General features: G+C 41.0%; 3 protein-coding genes across 12 annotated transcripts; 2 read left to right on the forward strand and 1 right to left on the reverse strand.

Moving 5' to 3' along the window:
* Positions 1-625: 625 nt before the first annotated feature.
* On the forward strand, positions 626-14,203 carry znf280d (zinc finger protein 280D). 7 transcript variants are annotated; one of them, XM_086184078.1, is made up of 18 exons: positions 626-796; positions 4,127-4,251; positions 4,462-4,652; positions 4,737-4,836; positions 4,974-5,192; positions 5,284-5,358; positions 6,210-6,316; positions 6,719-6,906; positions 8,646-8,803; positions 8,878-8,978; positions 9,070-9,216; positions 9,423-9,557; positions 9,678-9,907; positions 10,662-10,802; positions 10,901-10,969; positions 11,044-11,159; positions 11,271-11,295; positions 12,597-14,203. In XM_086184078.1, exons 2-18 carry the CDS (start codon positions 4,134-4,136, stop codon positions 12,964-12,966), a joined length of 2,490 nt encoding a protein of 829 aa, XP_086040204.1. In that variant the 5' UTR covers positions 626-796; positions 4,127-4,133; the 3' UTR covers positions 12,967-14,203. The 7 variants fall into 7 exon arrangements, with proteins under 7 accessions (XP_086040204.1, XP_086040213.1, XP_086040221.1 ...); XM_086184087.1 differs by having other exon boundaries at positions 11,274-11,295; positions 12,597-14,202; XM_086184095.1 differs by having other exon boundaries at positions 12,437-12,748.
* A 2,030-nt stretch (positions 14,204-16,233) lies between these two features.
* Positions 16,234-20,128, reverse strand: tex9 (testis expressed 9). 4 transcript variants are annotated; one of them, XM_086184181.1, is made up of 11 exons: positions 19,964-20,036; positions 19,865-19,884; positions 19,133-19,263; positions 18,679-18,742; positions 18,476-18,552; positions 17,748-17,887; positions 17,378-17,469; positions 17,102-17,275; positions 16,863-16,997; positions 16,473-16,607; positions 16,234-16,399 (listed from the first exon to the last, which is right to left on the reverse strand). In XM_086184181.1, exons 3-11 carry the CDS (start codon positions 19,162-19,164, stop codon positions 16,322-16,324), a joined length of 927 nt encoding a protein of 308 aa, XP_086040307.1. In that variant the 5' UTR covers positions 19,165-19,263; positions 19,865-19,884; positions 19,964-20,036; the 3' UTR covers positions 16,234-16,321. The 4 variants fall into 4 exon arrangements, with proteins under 4 accessions (XP_086040307.1, XP_086040290.1, XP_086040281.1 ...); XM_086184164.1 differs by lacking the exon at positions 19,865-19,884 and having other exon boundaries at positions 19,964-20,128; XM_086184155.1 differs by lacking the exon at positions 19,964-20,036 and having other exon boundaries at positions 19,864-19,884.
* Positions 20,129-20,401: 273 nt separating this feature from the next.
* Positions 20,402-24,614, forward strand: mns1 (meiosis-specific nuclear structural 1). Its single transcript, XM_086184141.1, has 10 exons — positions 20,402-20,611; positions 20,727-20,936; positions 21,212-21,339; positions 21,439-21,541; positions 21,947-22,176; positions 22,372-22,588; positions 22,672-22,779; positions 23,282-23,539; positions 23,733-23,858; positions 23,942-24,614. Exons 1-10 carry the CDS (start codon positions 20,609-20,611, stop codon positions 24,047-24,049), a joined length of 1,491 nt encoding a protein of 496 aa, XP_086040267.1. The 5' UTR covers positions 20,402-20,608; the 3' UTR covers positions 24,050-24,614.
* Positions 24,615-25,785: the final 1,171 nt, after the last annotated feature.

Genomic DNA, 25,785 nt, shown 5'->3' on the forward strand with positions numbered 1-25,785 from the left:
TTAGACCACACAGTCACTCCTAACCAAAAATAAGGCGCCTCTCTCTGTGGTGCTCACAAAAGATGGAGTGGAGCTGCCTGGGTGGACACAGGGGCCCATGGATGTGAGCGCCTAATCCAATATACCGGTAGGTTTTTCAGGAAATCTTGAATAAACCTTTTCTGAAACTCAGAATGCATCATTTGACTCCTTAGTAAAAGAGATTAACACGATGGAGCAGGACAAGATATTGTTTTATGTTTCATGTGATAATTCATGTGTCCTTTTTTTGTTTTTACACAGAAATAAAAATCGCTTTGGATTTATAAGGCAGCGTGTGCCTACATTCATCACCAGTCTCTAAAATTAATGACATATTAAAAGCTTTTGTGAATGTGAGGGAGTCTTCCAGCTTGCAGCGATGATGCCATGTTTTTAGTCAGGGCCAAATTCGTTCACTTCAGTTGTGAGGCACATTTCAGCAACACTTTTTTCTGTGAAACGACATAGCAAAAGGAATTCAGATCATTCATGAGCCACAAGCTTGTCACAAAGAATATAACGGCTCGCTTGGTCATTTGAGGTTATTTGCTTGTGTTGCTCTGATCCTGTGTACTAAAAGAATCGCGCCTCGTAGTCTGATTGGTCCGGACATACGCAGACTGTTTCCGCCGCGTCGGCCCGACAGCTATGCCCCTTTTCTCCACCGCAATTGACCACCAGATCTGCATGATCCGAACTCCATCGTTCCCGGCCCTCGGACCGCACTGAAGTTGGTGTCTAGAATCTTTAGGTATTGGTGCTGGTTGTGAGAGAGGTAGGTTTGAACTAACTCGCCCCTGGACAAAAAAGCCCCTCTGAGTGCAGTCTTTGTCCTATTATCCACTACTCAGACCATGACAACATGCTAACGGCGCTTAGCAATTACGTTTTACGGTGAACAACAACTGATAATGCGACGTTGGATATTGATGAAATATTGTGGTAAAGCTGTAGAAGTCTGGTTATGTAGTTATGAATCAAATTCCGTCGTATAACAGGGTATGTAGGCAGGGTTGGCATTCGAAAACACAAGCCATTAGCTGGTTAGCGTTAGCTACCAAGCGAACTTAACAACACAGTAAACAGCATTGCTGAACGTGAGCTCCCCACGGCATAATCAGGATGCTAATGCTAGCTAGTGGTAGGAGAGCTGCTGGCTATTAAAGGTTTCGAAGATTGGTAGCATCAACATTGTATGTTATGTTAATTACCTCAACTATGGCCATTGTAACGTGAATTGTTAACGTGGAACAAACGTCTAATTTGATTCAAGTGTAACGTAATGCTAAAAAAAACTGGACTCATGTTTATTCCCTAACATCTTTGACTGGGACTTGTAAGAAAATATCCGTTAGTTACTTATTATTTGTTAGAAGCATCACTAAAAATAGATTAGTTTTAGGTCAGGATCGGCAATGATTATAAAACACATTTTATGCGCTGGTCGATCACATTTCCATTATTAGCTCCCATTACTGTTACCTATCATTATCCATTCACCCCTCCCTGCTCGCTTTTGACATAAATATGTCATAGCGCAAATTCCTTTCGCCATTTGGAGGTAATGAAATAGTGTCGAAATTGATAATCCAATGTGACTGCTACAGAAATTAGCATCAATTTTGCGCTGCTTTAGTTCCTCTTCAGTTTTATGGTGCAGGCTAATGCTATTTTAGCTCTTCGTTTTGGTTTTGCAGCCTGTAATTTTACCTTTTGACTCACAATGTTTGTGCAAGCTGCAAGTTCAGACTTGCTGTACACAACCTGCCCAACACCCAATACCAGAAATACAAGCGCCAATGAAAGAGATTTTCTTTGACTGTTGTTGGATCACTCAAAGTTAAAACACAGCAGACTTGGCTTCCTGAAAGATTAACTCAGTAGTTAAGTCTTCTTAGGCAGCAAATCTTATAATATGGGGATGAAGATAGTTCAGTTGGTTGAATTGAGCTTGAAAAAGATACTTCTTGGACCTTCTAAAATCAGCAGTAACTAGGGCAACCCAGTGGATTGAGATGTAGGCTGAAAACACATAATCTAACACCCTCTTGAGCAACTGGTTATTCCATTGAAAGAAAATAAATGCAGGCATGTACACTACTAGTCTAAAGTTTGGACACCTCATTCAATGTTATCCATTTATTTTTACTTCTTTCTACATCGTAGATACATACTGAACACATCAAATGTATGAAGCAAGATATATGGAATTATGTAGCAAAGAAAAAAGTTAAATAACTGTAAATATGTTAAATATTTTAGATTCCTCAAAGTAGCCACCCTTTGCTCTGCTGACAGCGCTCAATGAGCTTCCTGATGTCGTCACCTGAAATGGTTTTCACCTCACAGGTTTGCCTTGTCAAGGTTCATTTGTGGAATCTCTTGCCTCCTTAATGGGGTTGGGACCATCAATTGTGCTCTGCAGAGGTCATGTTGGAACACAGCTGACAGCCCTGTTTGACAACTGCTAGAATTCAGATTATGGCAAGAACCAGTCAGCTAAGCAAAGAGAAACGACGGCCCATCATGACTTTAAGAACTGGAGGTCAGTCAGTCGGGAAATCTGCAAAATCTTTGAGCATGTCCTCAAGTGCAGTCACAATAAACATCAAGCGCTACGACAAAACTGGTTCACATGAGGACCCCCCAGGAAAGGAAGACCGCGAGTTTCCTCTGCTGCTGAGGATGAGCTCATCCTTCACCAGCCTCAGAAATCATAAGTTAACAGCACCTCAGATTAGAGCTCAGATAAATGCCACACAGAATTCAGTAGCAGAATCCTCTCTACACCAACTGTTCAGAATCCAAACAGGCCAATCAGGCCTTGAGCTGCTAAGAAACCACTACTAAGTAAAAGCAACAAGCAGAAGAGATTTGTTTGGGCCAAGAAACACAAGGAATGGACATTAGACCAGTGGAAATCTGAGCTTTGGTCTGATGAGTCCAAGTTTGAGATCTTTGGTTCCACCCGCCGGGTCTTTGAGCGACGCAGAAAAGGTGAACGGATGGTCTCTACATGCTTGGTTCCCACCGTGAAGCATGGAGGAGGAGGTGTGATGGTGTGGGGGGGCTTTGCTGGTGACACTGTTGGGGTTTTATTCAAAATTGAAGGCAGACTGAACCAGCATGGCTACCACAGCGTCCTGCAGCAGCACGCCATCCCATCCGGTTTGTGTTTAGTTGGACCATCATTGATTTTCAACAGGACAACGACCCCAAACACTCCTCCAGGCTGTGTGAGGGCTATTTGACCAAGGAGGAGAGTAATGGGGTGCTGCGCCAGATGACCTGGCCTCCACAGTCACCTGACCTCAACCCAATCCAGATGGTTTGGGATGAGATGGACCACAGAGTGAAGGCAAAAGAGCCAACAGGTGCTCAGCATCTCTGGGAACTCCTTCAAGACTGTTAGAAAACCATTTCAGGTGACAACCTCATGAAGCTCATTGAGAGAAAGCCAAGAGTGAGCAGAGCAGTAATCAAAGCAAGAATTTTGAAGAATTTACAATACAAAACATGTTTTGAGTTGTTTCACACTTTTCTTTACTACATAATTCCATATGTGTTCATTTATAGTTTTGATGCCTTCAGTGACAATCTACAATGTAAATAGTCATGGACATAAACATTAAATGAGAAGGTGTATCCAAACTTTTGACTTAGGAGTGCATGTCAGCTATGTTTGAGCGACACCCATAGCTGACCAGACTGAGAAGACTGATATCCTCCTGCTATATATCCAGCCTTGGTTCAAGGTTAGGAAACTGATTTAAGAAAAAAGCAGATTGCTGACCACCATGTGAAATGCTGGTTTTGCAGTAAACATTGTCAAAGTTCAAGAGTTCTCTCATCAGTCCACGTGCATTTAAATCCACTAACTGTATCAGTGGCTTGTGTAATTAGACAACAAATGAAAGATTTGAAGTTCTCTGCATTTTTTATTCATTTATTTCTTTACGCCTGCCATATCATGTCTTCAATAGAAACAAAAAAAATGTCCATGTATTCGTAATTCTCCTGGCTTTGTGTATTTTTGCTGGAGGTGTATTTTCAAGATTACAATGAGTAATGCTAATACAGTCGGCATTGTTTTTTCCTGGTGCAGGTCCATCATGTCTGAACTTTTTATGGAATGTGTGGAAGAGGAGCTGGAACCATGGCAGAAACAAGCGCCAGAAGTTCACTTGATAGAGGATGATGATGATGAACCTATTTTCGTTGGAGTGCTCCGTATGTCATTGTATAATCGTAAAATGTGCTTTAACATGTAAACATTTAGAAGGTAGTTTTTTTTTGTTGTTGTTTGTTTTTCATTTTCTGGCTTGCTCTTCACTGTTGCTGTGGGTTGCTGCTCAAAATCTCTTGAGGTTGTTTCAGGTGATGTGGATCCAAAGATAAAACATCCTATTAAAGTCCTCTTTTTTATGGTACCCTTTACAGCTAATAACCAAAAGGACAACAAGCCCACCCCGACACCTCTTCAAAAGGACAGTGCAGGAAAACAAGACATCTCATGTCCTACGCCTCAGCCTGCACCCATTATGCTGCCGTTGAACATAACTGGGAATGCAGTCAATACTGTTGCACCCAGTCTTACTCTGGCTCCACAACCTGTTATTGTCAATAACCAGGTGGGGTTGGTGTTAGATTTATTCAATATATTTGTAACCTTTTATATTCCAGTATGTTGACATATGGATTCTAACTTTTTTCAGGGCTTCATTGTCACTTCCCCACAACTGGCAAACAGTAGCGACTTCATTGCCACACTTGGATCTCAGTATCCTCCTGGGACAAAGTTCACAATCGTACCAGGTGAGGCTGTGTGTAACATACCTCTTCACAGTATCTTCACATTCTTCCTGTCAGTTAAATTGTAGTCTGGACATTTGGTTGAAGTTTTTGTCATTTTTTAAATTTGCCATTAAAGTTGTGTATGTTCTGTCCTCCAGCTGGTCAACAGCGACTCATTCAGCAGGTCGCTACAGGCACAGTACTCCCTGGTGTTGTCCATCGGCCTCGAGTGCAGCAAATCACGAACAATGTTGTGACATTGTCTAACGTCCAGAGTCCTGCCGTGTATGCCACCAAACCCAATATGCTGCAAGTCAACCGGCCCACCTCTCTTCAGACCGTTTCTGTGCCTGTGATGTCCAATAGCAATAACACAGGTATATTTTTAAATGTTTCTCTGTACTTTCCATTCTTAGATCTGCCAGCTCACAGTGATTAACATGCAAGTTATATTTGGATTTCATACAGATCAAATCATACTGAAACGAGCTTTGCCACCACCGCAAGATGACAGTGCAACAAAAAAAACAAAGTTAGATTTGGGTAAGTTTCTGTTACAGAAAGGTTTTCTGCAACATCAGTGCTGCTAAGTGGTTAAAAAGTCTGAAGCAGTGGGCCTCCCCTCACCCCACCCTCAGTTTACTTGCCAAGTTCCTGGATGCCTAGGCCATGAAGTTGGGTTATTAGATTCCAGAGACACTCAACAACTGAGCCAAAGTAGCCAAACATAGTTGATTTACATAACCTCCTACTTGATCATAATTACATAAAAAGAGCTGCCCCATGTATTAATTTCCAATGTGGGAAAGCAACACAACAGAAACATGTCCAAAAACTACTGTGACTCTGAAGTGTCTCAGTTTGCAGACATTTTGGCTGTTATTGTGATATCATTTCAGCCCCTTTTACAGAGCAGATTCGGTACAGGAATATCAGGCTGTGCAGGCAGTATCTATTAAAATGTACACAGGAACAGATTGTAACACTTGTGATCTGGCAGCGGAAGTAGTCAGAGTGCTGGATCGGTAGCTGTATGAAAGGGACAGCTGCTGTGGAGTAAATTCATCACAACTCTGTTGTGGAATTCTGGGAGGCTGTAACGTCACATGCTGTTTTGGCATGATGCCAGCATTGTTTAATTAAACATGTACAGCATCATAATGGCAGAGTAAGTCTTAGGGGGGTATTGCAGAATTCCCATGTAAAAGTAACTTTTGATAACTAGAGAAACCAGAAAACAGAAGGAACACAAAATGAATCGGTGTTCACGTTTCCTCATTAACGTTCCTGACTTTGAAAACCTTTGGTGCAAACTCATCTCTGTTTGATGAGCAGGCTTGAAGCGTGCGTGCCCGTGATCTTGCTCTTTCTGAATTTATGACGATCGTCTGCAGGGCAAGCAAACGTTACTGACCCAGTGGAAAATGGGACGTTCAGGAAAAAGTGCTCAAGGTGTCAAGAGGAATTCTTTCAGCCGGAGACCCTGAAATGTCACATGAAGGTAAGTTCAAGTCTCATCCAGTCTTAATACATGGAAGCTCCTCAGACAGTGTGCTCTTGAAGCAACAATGAAGGATGCTCAGGTAGCCTGTAAACATTGTATGACATGAATCAGAAGTTCATAGCAACAGTGCTCAGGTCTGCACTGTTCAGTGCATCATGTTTTAGTGTGATGTCATGTTGGTGAACTGAGCAACTTCTCTAACTTATTAGTTTTGAGCAGTAATCACCTGCTCTGTGCCTGTAGAGTATAAAACTTGTCTTCCATATTAAATGGAACTCATAAACATTTACTGACTGAAGCCTGGGCTGACGACTTCTTCATTAGAGATGCCTGTGTCGTTACCATAGAAACGTTCACTAACATACCTGTTGGTGAATGTGAAACATTTTCATATTTCAGACTTGTTGTGTCAGCGTGGAAAGTATGGTCCCGTCAGCCATGAACATTGGTGGACACAAGCGCATCATGCTGGTGTCAGATTTCTACTATGGCCGATTTGATGGCGATTGGAACAAGAGGGTGGGGCTGAAGACCAACACCACCTTCAAGTGCCAGAGCTGTTTGAAAGTTTTAAAGAACAACATCAGGTACTGTAACGTGTTCTTGTATCATCAGTTATGATATACCTCCCCCTTCTCTTTCATCTTCAGCCATTTTTCTTCCCATCACCTCCTCTTCCACAGAGGGAGACACTGAGGTCCTTCTGGTTGAAGGCTTCTTTGGTTGCTACCACAACAAGCTTGGGTTGACAGTGTCAGATTTTTGGAAGAATCCTGGGGTGACTAGCAGTGGGACTTTTCCCAGTCAGTGTGGGTGTAAAACCAGAGAGGATGATCGTTGTCACTGTAATAGGTCAAGAACATGTTGTGTGATGGTTTCACAGCTACTTTAGTTTCCATTGTATGGTGTTGGCTTGACTCACAAGGTGCCATAATAAGTTCTGTAAAAAACAGACCATAGCCTGCTGAAAAGGTTGTTTGTCCAGTCCCAATAAAGCAAAGGTGGACACAGTCTCAGGCCTCTCAGATGGATGACACCATCAGACTGTTTTCCCGTATGAAAAATGGAAAAATGACATCTGTTCTCATTTAGTTGGTGCAAAAACTGTTCCTGGGAATTAATACATTTACTCCAGAACACTGCAACAAAAGCCTCTGTAAGCTGCTTTTAATGGGGAAACACATCTGTACCTCGGAGGCTCTCTTACAGTGGAGGTCATAGTTCAATCGCATCAAGATTTCTATTAGGGGAGCTGAGGTAGCAGAATGCTCGGGCTGAGAAATGGGCCATGCCTCATCAGGGCAGCAGTGGCAGGTAGCTGTGCAGGCGCCGCAGAGCACTGCATCATTAGGCAAAACAAATCTCTGTGTAATTGCTGATATTATAACAGTCATTACACATGCATAGAAAGTGAGGTGCACTGAAAATACTCCATTCATCTTGTTGAAAACCTTTGGGACCTGGACCCCAACCACCGTGTGTAGAAACAGGCTATGAATTTAAAATGTTTTCCCAGCTTTTTGATTTGAAGAGATCATGAAGGGTCAATACCCTTTTCCCTCAGTCAAAAACAAACACTAAAATCTGTCTGGAAATGATTTATTGAGGATTCGATCCCTGTGAATGACCCTGCTGTGAACACAGGAAGCAATCCGCTCCAGGTATTAAAACTCTGGTGAATGTGGCAAGTTTGCTATGACACATTTAAATTCTGCTAACTTTGTTTTCTCTGCCTCAATTTCAACTGATCTGCACTTTGTCTTTGTTAAGTTGGCGAAGTCTGAAAACAGATAAAGCAAAAGAAATAAAAGAAATACCACAGTAACCAAAGAATCAGTCACTGCCCTCCAAGCTGCTTTCAGTTTTACTCTTTGTTTGCCCTGTTTTCTCAGGCATTCATGATGTAGAACATAGTGCACCTGGAACTTTTCCACCTGCAGTGGTGGCAGGGGTCAGTCTGTTTTTCTAGTGGGTGTAAATATAGCCAAAACAACAGCCCAGATGTTGTCTTAAAGTGATTTGTTCGTTGGTTTTTGTCAGTTGTCAATATTTCTGAAAGTTAATGTATTTCAGTTTTAACTGGCATTCAGGTAGTGTTGTTATAGTGTTGGGATTTCTTAGTGTGCAGCGTTTGTATTAAAATTATTCGTTTATTGCACTTCACCAAAGAAGCATGCTGGCTGATCACTCATGAGCTCTCAAATGTGAAGTGACGTGTGTGTGTGTGTGTGTGTGTGTGTGTGTGTGTGTGTGTGTGTGTGCGTGTGTGTGTGCGCGCGTGTGTGCGTGCGTGTGTGTGTGCGTGCATCTCTACCCTTCTTTCTAGGTTCATGAATCATATGAAGCACCACCTTGAGCTAGAAAAGCAGAACAGTGAGAGCTGGGAAAGCCACACAACTTGTCAGCATTGCTACCGTCAGTACATGACTCCATTCCAGCTGCAGTGCCACATTGAGAGCGCTCACAGCCCCATCGAATCCTCAAGTACGTTTCAAAATGGTCTCGGCAGCTCATTTGACAGCTTTGTTTGTAATTTGTAATTTTGTCCTCTTCTTAAGCAAATTGTAAGATATGCGAACTGGCATTCGAATCAGAGCAAGTGCTCCTGGAGCACATGAAGGACAACCACAAGCCTGGGGAGATGCCCTATGTTTGCCAGGTGGGACACTTGTTATTCAGTTGTGGTTTGGTTTCAAGTTTAAAGCAAAACACTCACTGATGCTGATGTTTTGTTCTCATTCTCTCCTCAGGTGTGCAATTATAGGTCCTCATTCTTCTCAGATGTGGAGGCACATTTCCGAAATGTACATGAAAATACAAAAGACCTACTGTGTCCCTTCTGCCTCAAAGTTCTTAGAAGTAGTCACATGTACATGCAGCACTACATGAAACATCAGGTAGGATTCTGCGTTTCACCTTTTATCTACTACTTGAATTCAGAGGCAGGACCTATGATTAGTTCCACGATCATGTCTCTCACGATTATCATATTCATTCAGTGAATCTAAATGAAATCACTCAAATTAGTAGTACTACTACTTATACTAATGATACCAGTAACCCATTTTCCTGATTATTCACTCGAATGTGTTTTCTTCTTCAGAGAAAAGGAATCCATCGTTGTGGAAAATGCAGACTGAACTTCCTCACCTACAAGGAGAAAGTGGAACACAGGACTCACGTCCACAAAACTTTCAGGAAACCGAGAGCTCTGGAGGGTCTTCCTCCAGGGACCAAGGTTCGACCCTGTCATTACATCAGTGCCACTTAATTTTGTTGTTGTTCTTATGACTTATTTATAACCAGTTCACATAAATAGAAAACTATACTGATGTCAGTTTTCCCTTTAACTTTTCAGGTTACCATTCGAGCCTCCCTCACTGGAAAGACAACACATTTGCCGAGCTCCCCAGATCGATCTGGTTTCATTGTTAGTTCAGACACTCTGGGCTTGAATCAGAAAAGCAAACCTCCAGCGAGTCTGTCCACTAAATTAAATGTATCAGGAGCGGGAAAAGCCAAGACTCCTCAGGACAAGAAGGATGTCAGTCGCACCTCCAAGATTAACCTGTCACTCAAGCACATAAGGTCATTATTTCCGCATAAACTCTTTAATTGTTTATTATTTCAGATGAAAACAAAAAAAAAATTGCTATCTTGATGAATCAGGTTAGTAACTATATATTTGCAGTTTTTATTTGTATGTTGTTTGCATCCCATCTGTCCATAGAGTTGAAATATTCACATATGTAGATGCTAGGGATTATTTGGTTCATTTTGATGAATGGTTGGGCCCGTCTGTAATCCCCTGAATGTCAACATGTGGGCTCTTTGAATCATTTAGGATGCACTAATGGAGCTCTTGGGTATTCATGACAGGCTGAGCGCAAATTAATGGACATTATTAAAGTCCTGAAATACACAAAGATGCTAATTGTCTTTTCAATTATGTTTCCAGACGCTCTTCATTAAACCGGTTAAATATAAACCAGCAGATATAGGGGGATTTTAGAAACTAATGAGTGTGATATTGGTCTAATTAGTCTGAGTAATCAAAAATATTCTTGTCTGTAGTCACATAACATGGACAAGACAAAATGATGGGTTAGTGGCACAATAGTTCAGACTGGTAGAATGAATCACGTCAGCAATGGTTCACTGCATCTCGCATGATGCACCATCCCAAATAGTTGAAATTAATAAGAGTTGTTTCATTAACAAAACTAATTGATCTACTGCAGTATCTGGAAATTGGGCCTATAAATAGAAATTGGCTTTAACATGAATGCCAGACGGTTTGTTTGAACCTTTTTGCTCCATTTTCTCCTTTTCCAATTTTCAGATTAGGCAGAGGACTGTACACGTGCATCGAGTGCAACACAAAGGTCGATGATTTCTTCTCTCATTTCCCCATCACCTCAAATTGTGGTGCATGCACCTATCGGACAAGTTGCAAAGTTTCTATTGGAAATCATATGATAAGGTGAGTAATTGGTTCTCAATCTTTATTTCAGGCTCTTTGTTTGAACCCAAGCGTATGTTTGTCAAATCCTTCTTGCTGTTTCTTTGCCCTCTTATCAGATTCCATAGCACCGTCAACAAAAGCAGATTCTCCAAATTGGATTACAAGAAACGTTCATCTGCTTCTAAGTAAGTTTGATGAAATGAAAGAACAAACTTGTCGATGTGTAGTTGCAAACCCAACGTTTTTCTCTTCCCTGCAGATTCACACTGGTCTGTCTCAACTGTGACCTGCTCGTGGATGCATCTGGTGGTGACCTGATGAGCAAACACTTAACTGACAGACCAAATCATTTATGCAAAGTCATTCAGGAGAAAGGTGTGTGTGTGTGTGCATGTGTGTTTTCTCCTCTTGTGCCTCCCAAGCCATGTCAATTATTTTGTGTTTTTGCAAGTTTCTTGAAAAGGGTATCTCTTGTTTTTAACCCAGCAGATATTAACGCCAAAGATGAAGTGTGAGTAGAAACAATTGCAGCCTACATCACATCTTGACATCCGTTCATCTTCTGTCATCCAAGGAACATGTTTGGAGAACCCTAGAAGAACATTTATTATACCCACAAAGTGGTGCTCCAATGCTGTTTTTAATATTCCCTTTTTCTTCAGTTAGAGCCCTCAGCAATGACTCTGTGCTGTCTACATGAGAGGCTATTGAGCTATTTTACACATGAAAGGATGGAATGTGCTCAACCTAGCCAGAGGATAACAGGTTGAAAACACAACACAGAACTGAATGGATGCAAATAAATCAGGATGTGTCTGGTCAAATGTGTGAATTCATACATTGATAATAATAATACATTGTACTTGTGGGCGCCTTTCATAACACGAGATAGACAGTAATTTTCTATCATCCATTGGCATCTTGCGGTCTGAGTGTGTGATTGTGGCTGGCCTCAGATCAGCCCCATGTGGTGTCTCGTACTCAGATATTGGAGATGGCAGAGATACCAGAGCTGGCTAGGATACCGTCATGTTTACCAGGCTGAACTCAATCCCTCCAGATTACAAGATGTTATTTTGGATGCAGATACTACTACGACAACTAAGCCTACACTTACAGGCAGAGTTTGAGATTATACTACTATAGGCGAGATGCAGATACTACTACTATTACCACTACTACTACTCTTACAGGTGGAATGTAGATAATGCTAATGCTGTCACTACTCCTATTCCTATAGGTGGAATGTACATGATACTACTACTCCTCCTCCTACTCCTAGAGGTGGGGATATACGTGTGTCAATGATACTACCACTTATAGACGAGTGTAGGTAATACTAGTCCTACTACTACACCCAGAGGTGGGTGTGTAGATAATGACTACTACTACCACCATTACTCTCAGAGATGGGGATGTAGATAATAGTTCTACGACTACTACTACTCCTCCTCCCAGAGATGGGGGTGTAGATAATACTACTTCTACAATTCTACAATTTCATTTAGCAGACGCTTTTGTCCAAAGCGACGAGCTTCTACTATGACTACTACTCCCAGAGGTGGGGATGTAGATAATACTACTGCTCCTACTACTGCTCCCAGAAGTGGAGACAATAGATGCAAAGCATGATTCTTCTTCCCTTCATGCAGGAAACTGGTATTGGAACAGCCATCAAAAGTCTTGTGCATCTTGACACCAGCTCCTACTCAAGGACCGCTACTTCTACTGCAGGCTGGATGTAGATAGTACTGCTTCTTCTACAGGTTGGATTTAAATGCAAAGCATGATTTTTTTCCCCCCTTCATGCAGGCAACCCATCTTGGGACAGCCAGCAAAAGTCGTGTGCATCTTGACATCAGCACCTACTCGAGGACCAAAGGAAAGTGACTTGAAAGTAGTTGACTGTGTTCCGTCTTGTACTTTTCCCACTGTTGAACAACCAGGACCCGCACCAATGTCAGCAGGAGGGAATCAGGAGAAGAGTGTTATTGAAAGTTCTTCTCCGGGAGAACTGAAGGAATCTTCCCTCCCTGGCTCATCATCTTTCTGCACTTTGGATGGGGCTTTAGAAATGGCTGATAAATCCAAGGGGAACTCAGAGATCCTGGATGTCAGAGAGGAGCCCCCCACCTCTCTGACTGTCTCTGAGCAGGAGACAGCAGAGCAGCAACAGCAGTGAACTCATTATATATTTCTTACAAATATCAAATACTCCCCATCTGTCATGGCAGGATGGACCCTTCTCTCAGCTCCAGGTTCAGTCAAGATTGTTTGATTTACCTGGATTAACATGTTTGATAATGACACCAGATTTTCCCAAAAAAGTCCCACCTGGTGGCAAAGAATGTAGATATTCAGTGGGGATCGTTGTGCAATTTCAGTGCTGCATGAAGTTCCTTTTTTAAACATTCTTTCAGTATCCTATATACTGAAATAATTAGGTTTGAATTTGATTTATTCCTGTTTCACAGGGCTATCTTGATTTAAGGTGACTTCATTGGCCTTTTTGTAGGCTGAGTTTAACTTACTAACGAGCATCTATTTCTGTCTTCTTTAATTATGTCATTTTATGGATAAATGTTAAAATCTACTTCGTAATGTTTGACCTACAAATAATGAAAACAAAAGTTGAAGAAGTACAATTCTTGATTTGTGGCAGAAATATTTTCCCTACATTTCTGAGGTATTGTAGCCAGTTGAATATCCCTGTGTAGCTTAAAATCCCTTCAAGCCCTTTAGGAATATGTGTGCACAAAAAGAATGGAAAGTATTCAAATAATCATCAAGGAAACGGTTGTTATTATGACTGTAATACATGAAGATGGTGGGGGGGGGGGGGACAAAGAAATGCTGCTGAGCCATTAGATGGGAGATACCATCAGCCCTCTGAATAAAAACACATCTATGTACTGTCCACCAGCAGACTTACTTTGTTATATGGGACTGTGGGAAGAGGTGGCAGGTTTGTAGTTAAAAAAAAAAAGGGTTGAAAGTGCTCGCTTGTAAAAAAATGCAATGGAACGAGTTAGTTTTTGCATACTCCCAGAACGTCAGGAAATATTTTTATAACACTATTTTGTTTCCTGTGTGTGGCCTAGTATATCACATGTCAATCTTCATGTCATAAAATCATAAAAAGGGTTTCAGAGTATATGTGTGTGTGTGTGTAAAATCACACATGTAGTATCTGTAGACTTTAAAGTATCTACTGCACTGTAAATGAATACATTTCCCTCGTGTTTCTCCTCTGATCAGTGCTCTCCTCCTGTAATTTGTTACATGAATAAATCTTTTCATACGAGACAAACGAGTCTGTGGCAATGGTGTATAAATCACCAGAAGGAAGAAATCATATTAAGGAAGGAAAATAATTTGCAGAACTTTCGTGGATAAACTTTTTTTTTTAGTTGGCACTATTTACAACCAGCCATTAAGATAGGCTTGGAATTGTAAAAAAGGAAAAAAAGTTTTAAATATTTATTGAGCGGATAAACGCCCTTTTTTTCCCCCTAATGAATAACACTAGTTTATTGGTTGAGATGGCTTTATAAACAGCTTAGAATTTAATGTCAAATGTAAATTTAAAATAAAGATAACTCAAAGAAGATGCCTGTTGTGGTGAGGCTGGATGTCTCCTTTCTGATGTTGGTGTGTTAGAGTCCAAGGTGGAGAATGAAAATCGGCGAACAGCCATCTAACTGTGTATCGCTGATCTCAATTAACCGTTCGCTCAATCAGCATCAATCTTGGCGAGCTAATCGATGGTGCCACCTGGAGGTGCACATCCAAATTTGAGGGTCTGAAATGACAGAACAACAGACAGAAATCATCTGCCCTCTGATTCACATTTGTTTAATTTTAACAATAACAGACGAACAAATGAACCAGCCATGCCAACAAGTACATTGTTAAAGATTAATTTCTCTGAGTGACTGAGGGACGAATTGAGCATAAATCTAAGAGCTATTTAAGGTTTCACTCTCACTTCCGTCAGTTATTACATTTACTTTGTGTTCAACAAGGTATGGCACTCAGGGACTGTTTGGAGATGACTGACTGGGAGGTGCTCTGCAGTTCACACGGGACGGACACTGACAGCTTCACCCACTGCACCACAGATTACAGAAACATCTGTGTAGACAACACCAGACCTTCTCTTTCTCTAATAACGAGCTGTGGGTCACCCCGGATCTGCAAGCCCTCCTAAATGACAAGAAGAGGGCTTTTAAGTTTGGGGATTTGCTTAAGATGGTTCAAGGCGGCACGGTGGTGCAGTGGTCAGCACTGTCACCTCACAGCAAGAAGGTTCCAGGTTCACGTCCCGGCTCCATCACAGGATCTTTCTGTGTGGAGTCTGCATGTTCTCCCTGTGTGGGTTCTCTCTGGTACTCCAGCTTCCTCCCACAGTCCAAAGACATCAAGAGAGGACGAGGCTGATTGATACTCTAAAATGACCGTAGGTGTGACTGTGAGTGTGAATGGTTGTCTGTCTCTATGTGTTGGCCCTGTGATGGACTGGTGACCTCTCCAGGGTGAACCCCACCTCTCACCCGTAGCCGCTGGGATAGGCTCCAGCCCCCCCCCCCCCCCCCCGTGACCCTCAACAGGAATAAGTTGAAGAAAATGGATGGAAGATGGTAAAGAGAGAGATGGGGGGCAGCTACAAGACCAGATCCACAGAGGGAGGTCTGGAGAAGCTTGAGGACCATATCTGGCCACAGCAGTAACAGCAGGAGGGACCCAGAGTTCAGAAAAGGAGTGGGCCAATGAACTGAATCTGTTTTTTTAAACAGATTTGATTCTGCTCCTGCTCCCTCCCTCCTCCCATTCCTCTTCTCACCTCCACACCATTCTATTATCTACACCTACCTCCCCAAACGGCACCACAGGGGATATCATCCACCCCCTCTCCTGCCTCTCCATAACTGTTGATCAGGTGACGAGGCAGCTTAAAAAGATCAAAGTGGGGAAGGCTACCAGTCCTGATGGCCTCAGCTCCAAGCGACTGAGAGACTGTGCAGATGAGCTTGGAAGAGTTTTTCTGCATATCTTCAGCCTGAGTCTCCATCTGCAGAGGGTCCCCATCTTGTGGAAAACTTCCTGTGTGGTTCCAGTTCCAAAGACCGTGAACCCCAGAGAGCCCAACCACTTAAGAGCAGCGCTCCACAGTGCGCGTCTATATATGTGCAATACAAAACTAACAGTTGTATATATACTTATCCAGTTTACTATTCTCTTTGTATATGTATTTTTAACTTGTTTTTTTTTTAACCTTATTGAAGTTTCCTTGCACTATTTTCTGTCTTTTTCCCCCTATGCTGCTGTAACAACAGAAATCTCTGAGTACTGGATGAATGAAGTTTGTCTTATTTGTCTAATCGCCCTCATTTATCTAATTCTGCCTTTTCACCATAAATGTAATGAGCAGCACAAAAGACAATATTATCTTATTTATTCCTTTCCTAAGTTATTACAGCATGTACTTTTACCAATAAATGTTTTGTCTAGTCAGAATTTTTATTTCTCTTAAATGTTTATGAGGTGCTCCACTCCAGAGCTTTCATGAACTCTTCTTCTGTGAATGACAGCAGCTTGGCAGCTTCCAAATGCATCTGAAAAACAAGATATACAATAAAAATTAAGCTACTGATGTTAATTATTACAGTTATGAAGGGGACACCTAACCTTCTGTCTTTTGAGAATGTCGATCAGCTTGAGCTGTTTCTTGAAACCCTCGATTAGTTCGATCTTCTGTTTTTTCAGTATTTTGTTTTCAGCCAGTAGGTTTTCTTTGCTCTGGTGTTCCTCATGTATCTTGTCCTTATTTAACGGAATAAAACAGGAGTGTTAGCAGAGCCACAGATTTGTGTGTCCTGTGGTCCAGGGGAGGAGCCACAAAATGCTTAAAATTAAGGTGGGTCCCGGGCATGCAATGCCAGGAGCTACCCCCACCCCTATAAATCTGCTACAGTTGAATCCATCCATTAAATTACACTGCTGTCTGAAACAAAAGATGAGACGAATGTAAATTTGTACATAAATGAATGTTAAGAAAGAACATATAAGTGTGCTTGCCTTGTTGATCTGTTTCATTTTGTTGAGTTGAGTCTTTAACCTCTCCACCTCTTCCAGTGCTCTGGTCAGACGAACCTCCACTGTGCTGTGGGCAGCTGAAGCTTGTTTGTGGGATCTATTCAGATTTTCTATGTCCTAGATACACAGTGCAGTCGAGTCAGATTGCTTGAACTAGTTTTGCTGTCCATTGTCATGCATTGCAAAAAGGCTCTCAAACTGTTTCTGTCATTGACATGAACCTTTTGTAAACCAGACACTTGCAGCTGAAGGCCGTCGCATTTTTTGGTCGACTCCTCTCCTAAAGCTCGGTGCTTCTCAATCTGGGTTTGTTGAATGTTCACAGTCTTCTTCAGTCTGGCTCGCTCTTCTTCAAGCTCTTTAATTTTTGCACTGAGCTTCGCATTTTCATCATCCTGCAAGGAAAAGTCAGAGTTGTTATGCATGAATAGTGTGTCAGTGTTTGAGGTCCTCTGTCGCCTTCCGCTGGTGGGCAGTGACACTTCAAGCTCTCGTACCTTCTTATAATGTTCACAGGAGAGCTGATCCAGTTCCTCTTGCATGATCCGAAGTTTTGCCTTATAAACACGTATATGCGCATCTGAAACACCTTACCAAAACAGAATACTGAAAATAATGAGATATAATATGATATTAAAAAATATATACAAATAAAAATATGCATTTTGACTCATTAAGTCTGGTTCCTTTTTTTTTAAATGTAATGGCAATGTAAAATATAACAAGAAAAATGTCTTCAATGAGCTCAGGATACATGAGAAAAAAAGGACATACCTTAAGTAATTTTTTGCAGAAAATATAATAAATTTATCTTTGTTACTGGCTACAAAACTAATTTGACTTTTTTTGCAAAGTAAAATAAATTACCTGGTCCTTCGTTGTCTCCAGCGTTACAAGCATTTTCAGGGTCGTTCATCTTCTCTGTCCAACGTATCGTCTTTGACAGAAAATGTTCAGCAGATTCTTCTACAGCTGTTAAACCATCTACAGGAGACTCCCCGGGGGCTCTGATGTCAAGCAAGCAATGAGCAAAGCTTTAGGGCAGGGGCTTTCAACTGGTCCAGACTCAGGACCAACCCTTTCTTCTTTAATGACAAGTTTTGATCTAAATCTTTGAAAATTCTCAACCACTCAAATAGATGAGATGAAAATAGTCCAATCTGGGCCCGATTAAAAAAAAGCCTTTTCCCTCATATTTTTTCCACACACATCTCCAAGACCAACTCAAAACTGTTCTGTGAACCGCTTTTGTGTACCAACCCAGGACTTGAGGACCACTGCGTTCAAAGGGTTGGTGAGCAACCTTCCTTACTGATGCTATCTAAAGTGACTCTCCTTTCCTTGTTTTCCTGTAACAGTGTTTTGTGATGTCAATGTGACCCATTTCTTTGGTTACTACCTCTGCAAACATTTGGTTAATAGAGACAAAGTACTGTAATTTGGAACAAATTAACCCTGCAAAGTGTCTGTTGAAGGAAATCTCTGAAATACTAAATAAATGTTCTGTTAAGACTTTATCCTGCAGGGGAATATAGACAGACAGCTAAAGACAAATTATCTGAGCTGAGCTGAGTTTTTCTGAGACGTTTATTTACCCAGCAGCCTCTTCATCTTCCATATCCATGAGCAGGAGAGTAGACAGGGGTTTTGACAGAACTTCACTGTGGTCTCTCTAAAATCCCATAAACACCAAGAGCCACATTCAGTCTGCCTGTTATCTGCTCAGTATTTTACATGTTTGTTAACTAAAACGACAAACGACCAAATGATGTAAATATGTTTTTAAAAAAAAACTTACCATGAGTTGCTCTGCCTGTTTTACTATATCTGCAGTTTTGGCCTCCAGCTGGGCATTTAGGAGTCTGATGGAAAAAAGACAAATAACAACATTAAAAAATGGCTAGTTTTTATGTATTCAAAGATTTTTTTTTTTTTTACATATTCTATTTATGCTGTATTAGTTCAAAATGTATTTTTTCTGTTGAGAGAGAAAAACGGCAATGTAAGTTTCACCTGTATACCTCAATTGTAGTCCAAAGCTGGTTCAAAAACAGTTTCTGACATTCTGAAATGTAAACTCCAAAAACAAACTAGTCACCTACATCATAATTATCTATCATTAGTTGTCAGGTTTGATGAAGAAGTCAGCTGACAAAAAAGCTATTTCTTAACAACAAAAAAACCTTAAACCAAGAGATAATCCTCTCTAGGAATACACTTACTACTCTCAACCGTTTCCATTGTGGACTTACTTGTATTCCTCTTCTTTTGCATCAAGGTCCATGGTGTCCTTCGGTAGACCGGAGGCAGATTTTGTTTGTGGTTTTACTTCAACCCTCTTAGATTTCTTAGTTATTTTGCAAGATGCTGGGCGTTTCTTGGGCTTAACAAGACAAAGCAGTCTCATTAAACACACATTTAAGATGAGTATTCCTGATGTTTGGAAACGTCTGGCAATAAAATACCTGTCGGAATAAAGGTTGTTGCATGGATTTTTATATATATATATATATGTGTGTGTGTGTGTGTGTGTGTGTGTGTATACATATGTGTATACAGATTTTATGGATTAAAGTTCGACTTACATACCCACAAAAAGGCTTCTATCAAAATTCTATCCATATCATAATAATTTACAGAAAAAAACTCAAATCTATACAAGTGACTGTGCAGGAAATATTTTGAACATAAAAACGTTACCGAATTCAAAACCTATATTATGCCTTTACTGAGACAACTAAAGTATTGCTGTAAACGTCTGGAATAAAGTAAACAGGTGTTATAACGGCAGCACTGTATTATGTTCTGTTTGGTGTCTAGTTGTCATCGACCGTTCACTGACTTTATCGTTCTCGTATATTGTGATGTTAAACTTTTGTCTTATTTTAACTCAGGATCAACTTAGCTTGTGCCAGCTCGAAAAGAGAGAAGTCGGTCATTCAATGGAGACGTAATTAAGCTAATGGCGTTAGCTTGCGATTCTTTTTTTTTTTTGAACAGTCACCTGTTGAAAACAAATAACAGATTAGACATCAACATTTGCCAATATTACACGAGGTTTCTGGGAAAACATTGGTACGAACCTTCGAGACGACACACTGGACACTTTTAACCAAACTTCTTTCAGCCATTGTTACAGAAAGCAACCGCAGTTCACGTTACTTAGCAACATGGCACTGTACATTTGCCAATTGAGAAATTTCCGGAAAAATATATTTATAAAATATATTTATATATATATATATATTTTCTGCTCTAAGACAAATAAAATACTGCTGTAAAATACTACCCTTTCTTTTAAAGCCTTGCTCCTTTTCTTTATTACATTTTTTTAATAAAAGACCTGGACTGTCGTATTTACAAAAATATTATTTTCATTCTCTTGTGCACTATTTAGTCTTTTTTGTGTGTTGATATCACTATGAAATTTGTTTTACATAATTGTTCTACCTCTTCCAGACCCTTAACATGAGTCTGTCTCGACAACGCTTTCCGGATCTGACGTCAACAGGCACGCTCATATCTATTCGCCAGTGGCTCAGCTGTTAATGAGTGTGCAAAGACGCGGCGTTCCCAGGGCAACGACGTGACAACAAAAAAAATCCAGGAAACCTAGGTCAAACCTAAATTTAGTTAATTGGAGAAAAGTTGTCAACAAAACTCAGGTCAAATAGAGTTGAACTAATTGAAAACAACTAATAGAGACATCAACGGACAACTCAACAAACATGGTAAACCTGCAACGAGTTAGCATGATAGCTGCTAGCAATACTGAAAATTTACCAATTGTTAGCATGTGTGACGGTTGAGCGGTTTTAGTTTTATCTCTGTGTCTCACTGCGACAGAGTCGCCGCTGGATGTCCCACCAGCAGCAGAGGTTGCTGTCTCAGATCCAGTCTCAGGAGCGTCACAGACAGGCGGAGGCCCGGAGACTGGACCGGGAGAGGCAGCTGCAACAAAGTCTTAGGGACGAGGAGCGCTTCGAAATGAAGAGACACCAGCGGCAGATCCAGGAAGAGCTTCAGGAGAGGGAGATGGAGATCTCTCTGCTAAAGGTATGTGCTCTTTGTGGAAAACATTTAAGTTGTATACTGTCCCTGATTTGACTCAATAGCTTGTTATGATTTCACAAATCCTGCTTCAAGATTAGACTGAGATAAATGATGAGCAGAGAGCAACTATGCAATGGGATGTGTCAGCCCTGTGGTTTACACTCAGCATGAAGCTCAAATATTCAACTGAAGCAGTGATAGGAACAATGCAATTAAGGTTCAAGCAAAGTATTTATTAAAAGTAGATGCAGATAATCATGTTTGCATTGTCCTTGCAGGCAGAGGAGGAGAGAATAAACAGGGAAAAGCAGCTTGAACAGGAAGAGAGGATAGCTAAAGAGCTGGCTCGCATCAAACATGAGAAGCAAAGGGAGGAAAAAATGAGGCAGCATATTAAAGAGAACAGGTTCACACACACACACACACACACACACCATATAACTTGTATTACTATTTACTGTCCTGTTACCCCTCTTTCTGCTTCATCTTTAAATGTTTCTTTCAGCGCGGAGCTTCGTGAACTAGAATCCAGGTTGAAGTCGGTGTATTTAAACAGGGAAAGAGCTGCACAGATTGCCGAGCACGAAGCCAGGAAGTTAGAGATCATGGTGAGCTCTGTCTTCATTGCTCATTGGGTGCTTGGAAGTTCCAAAAGAGTATCTCTCCTGACCTGATGATGAAAAACAAAGCAGAGCCATCAGGACTGAATTCAACGGTCTGTGCATCCCAACCACAGCTGGGGCTTGATAAATCACATAAATAGATCAGTTGAACCCACCACTTTTATTTGACAGCCTGAAAGGTGTAATGACAGGAAGTTAGAGCTATGCCCCTGGCATTTGAATTGATATTCGTCAATGTGTGGCACAGAAGATACATTTGCACCACAGTACACATCAGCATATCTAAAAACATGAATTTAATCATAATTTGAAGGATAGATTCCTGGATCAAATAATCCATGGGTGACACATACAGTCTATAATCTGCATACATCATTTTCCCCACATTAGCGTCAGGAGGCAGAGCTCAGCCAAAAGTTAGAGAGAGGACATCAGCAAGCAGAAGCTCAGAAGCAGAAGCAGGAGCAGAGACGCCATGAGGAGATGATACAGTATCAGAGGGATTTGGAGCAGCAGCTGGTGGAGAGGGAGCAAAAGAGACAGGAGGCGTATGAGGAGTTCCTCAAGGAGAAGCTCATGGTTGATGAGATTATCAGGAAGATCTATGAAGAGGATCAGAGGTGAGCTTTTATCATCATACATTTTACATCCCAACCACAAAGCATGCAAACAAACTAAAGAGAGGAGATTAACAGATTTTATTGATATTTAATTCTTCCAGGAACCCCTTTGACGTCTTTCAGTCAATCAGATCTGGGGGAGATAATTAATGAATATATGTGACTGGGTGAAAAATAATGTTATTTTTCTTGAAGGGAGAGACAGCTGAAAATGGAGAAGGTCAGAGCCATTCAACAGAACATTGAAGAGTTCAACAGACTGCAGGCTGAGTGGAGGCGACTGGAGGAAGAAAAGATGGAAGCTGAGAACAAACGAATCATGGAGTTTGCCAGGCATCAGCAGCAGATGGAGGAGAGCAGAAAGGCGAAGATCCGAGAGAGAGAAGAAGCAAAGGAGCACCACCGTGGAATAGTTGAGACAAGTCTTTTAAATGCTCATTCATATATCTGCTTATGTCAGCTGGAGAGACAACAATCTTCTGTGTTCTCCACTAGCTCGCCAAGAAGTTTCAAGAGAAGGAGCAGCAGCGGGAAGAGATGGAGAAAATCCGCCAGGAGCTTCACATGGAGGAACAAGAGGAGGCGATCAGGCAGAGAGAAATTGTAAAGATCGTTTGTGTTCTGTCACACTTTCGAAATAGTGATCAGCTGGGATCACAACAGTGACAATAACACATCAATTGATATTTTATATTGTACTTTGGATTGTTGTTATTGATTGTTTAGCCTTTTGTCTAAACAAAGTGGCCAAAATTGATATATGTGATTAATTTAGATTAATAAATAAAAACATAATCATTTAGATACATTTTGTAATTAACACCCCTCAAGAAAAAAACAACCATGCTGAAATGCCAGCTCTTGGGAAAATCTATTAACTCTCTAAGCATCTCTAAAACTTGACTTGATATTTGAAAACATAACAATTAATGGAAACCAAGCCATATTTAAACACTTTTTTTTTTTTAAAGCAACACAGTCTGTGGTGTATCATTTAAAGGACAATTATCATTATGATGTTATGATATAATTACAACAGTATCAGGCATTATTTTTATGATGACACTATCAATTGCTCTGGTGCTTGTAACTCTTCATCCAACAGGAGGAGATGGAGAAGAAAATTCGACAGAGGCTGTTGATGCAGCAGACCTTTCAGGAGCAAATGGCTTTCAAAGAGATGCGAAGGCAGGCTAAAAAAGAGGAAGAGGAGACATTCCGAAAGATAAGTATGGCTAAGTTTGCAGAAGATGACCGGATCGAGCAGATGAATGCCCAGAAACGACGTATGAAGCAGCTTGAGCACAAACGTGAGGTGGAGAAATTAATAGAGGACAGAAGACGACAGCGGGAGGCTGATATGGTATGAACCGTCCGCTCTGTCAGTCTAATGTTTGACTTGGAATAAGGTGGTCAAGTTTACTCACCAATATTTCATATGTAACACAGAATCTCAAGATGTAGTTTAAAACTTTTGTGTGATTTGTTCTTGTTCATAATATCATATGCAGATGCAGAATTTTGACTGTGACTTCTACCATTTGAATGTTGTGAAGGAGCTTAGGGCTGAAGAACAAGCAATTGAGCAGGAGAGGGAGGCGCTACGTAGGAAGATCATCGAAGAGGAGAGGTTACGACTTCTTAAACTGCACGCAACAAAGCTTCTTGGATACCTCCCACAGGTGTGAGGCTGGTTTCCTTTTACACAGTTTTATATCTTGTACTGATCAAGCAAGTGCATGACATCATTGTTAACCATTTTCAGGGTTTGCTTCGTGAAGATGACCTGGGACACTTCGATGAGGACTTCAGGAAAAACTTTGAGACTCGTTGGGAAGACAGTGTCTCTGAGCAGGACGAAGACAAAGATTGAAGTTTCTTCCATAATGATTCCAGATTTGACCAGTTTGAGGTTTCGGTAAAATAAGATGCAAATTTCAGTGGAAATACTACAAAAGTATTTGTTACATTTAGGGGACCATTCATAAATTTCCACTTTCAGATTGTGTAATTTATGCTAATAAACATTTTAACTGTTATTGTTATCAGAATATTTATTTCAAAGTTTATATTTAAACAACACTTAAAATTTTGAGTTGCCCCGGTCCAGAGCTTTCATAAATTTGTTGTGTGTGAATAACAGCAGCTTGACAGCTCCTAAATGCACCTGAAAAAAACATAGGGACTAATTTGAAACCCAGATTAAAACTTGTCTTTTGAGAAAGTTGATCAGCTTGAGTTGTTTCTCGAAACCCTCAATCGGTGCCATTTTCTGTTTTTTCAGCTAGTAGCTTTCCTTTACTCGAGTGTTCCTCATTTATCTTGTCCTTATTCGATCAAATAAAAGACAGGAATATTCTCAGAACCTCAGATTGGTATGTCTTGTGGTCCAGGGGCCGAGTCAGGACGGAAACAGACCCACTTACCGAAAACACCTCCTTGGTGAAGGTAATGAGTTTTTGTAAATAAACTCAGTTTTGGAAAGAACTCAATATTGTGGTTGCTTTGTTGATGTGTTTCATTTTGTTGAGTTGAGTCTTTAACCTCTCACGTCCTCCAGCGCTCTGGTCAGAAGAACCTCCACAATGGTGTGAGCAGCTGCAGTTTGTTTGTAGGATCTCTTCAGACTTGTGAATCTGGGTTTGCCGAATGTTCCCAATCGTCTTGAAGTTGTCCTTGTCAGAGTTTGAGGTCCTCTGTCGCCCTCTGTTGGTGGGCAGTGGCTGATAGTTCTGTCTTACACGTGATTTGACCCAGTTCCTCCAGCAGGATCTGCAGTTTTGCCTGAGACACCTCAACAGAGAAATGAAAACAATCAGATTTTCATCCATTTTCTACTGCTTGTCCTGTTAAGGGTTGGGGGGGGGGGGCGGAACCTATCCCAGCAGCCTTCAGGCGAGAGGTGGGGTTCGCCCTGGATGGGTCACCAGACAGACAACCATTCACACTCACAGTCAATTTAGAGTATCAATCAGCCTCGTCCCCTCTTGATGTCTTTGGACTGTGGGAGGAAGCTGGAGTACCAGAGAGAACCCACACAGGAACAGGGAGAACATGGAGACTCCACACAGAAAGATCTCATGCCCGAGCCGGGACTCAAACCCGGAACCTTCTTGCTGGGAGGCAACAGTGCTAACCACTGCACCATCATGCCGCCTGCATGGAAACTAGTATATATGAGAAATACATTGGGCTCACCCCATCAGACAGCCACTCTTTCCCTAGTCTTCACTTTTCACAAGTAACTGCTGTATTTGTGGATCCAGATAATTAAGAAGGAGACTTTAGGTCCAGTAAAACTCCATAATATGCTGGTAAATTTAAAAAGTAGGCCACTAACTTTCAGTGTACACTTAAAGAAAAGTAGCACATATCGATTGTTACACCTGGGTTAATGTAGCTTAGGTTAATTTTATTTTTTATTGTTGCTGGGAGACACTCAATGCACACACCTTTAAAAGTATGAATGATCATGAGCTACACATTACACTACTTTGTTTTTTCTTTCCTTTTACTGAATGTAACTACAGTTAAAGTGATCCAAATATTGAGTAAAAATAAACACCCCCTAAAGTGGAACCACTCCTATAAGGACTTTGGTTTCATCGT

The sequence above is a fragment of the Aulostomus chinensis genome, chromosome 2 (assembly GCF_037954235.1).
Source record: "Aulostomus chinensis isolate RoL2024-O1b breed Wild chromosome 2, RoL_Achi_v1.0, whole genome shotgun sequence".
Taxonomy (NCBI): Eukaryota; Metazoa; Chordata; class Actinopteri; order Syngnathiformes; family Aulostomidae; genus Aulostomus; species Aulostomus chinensis.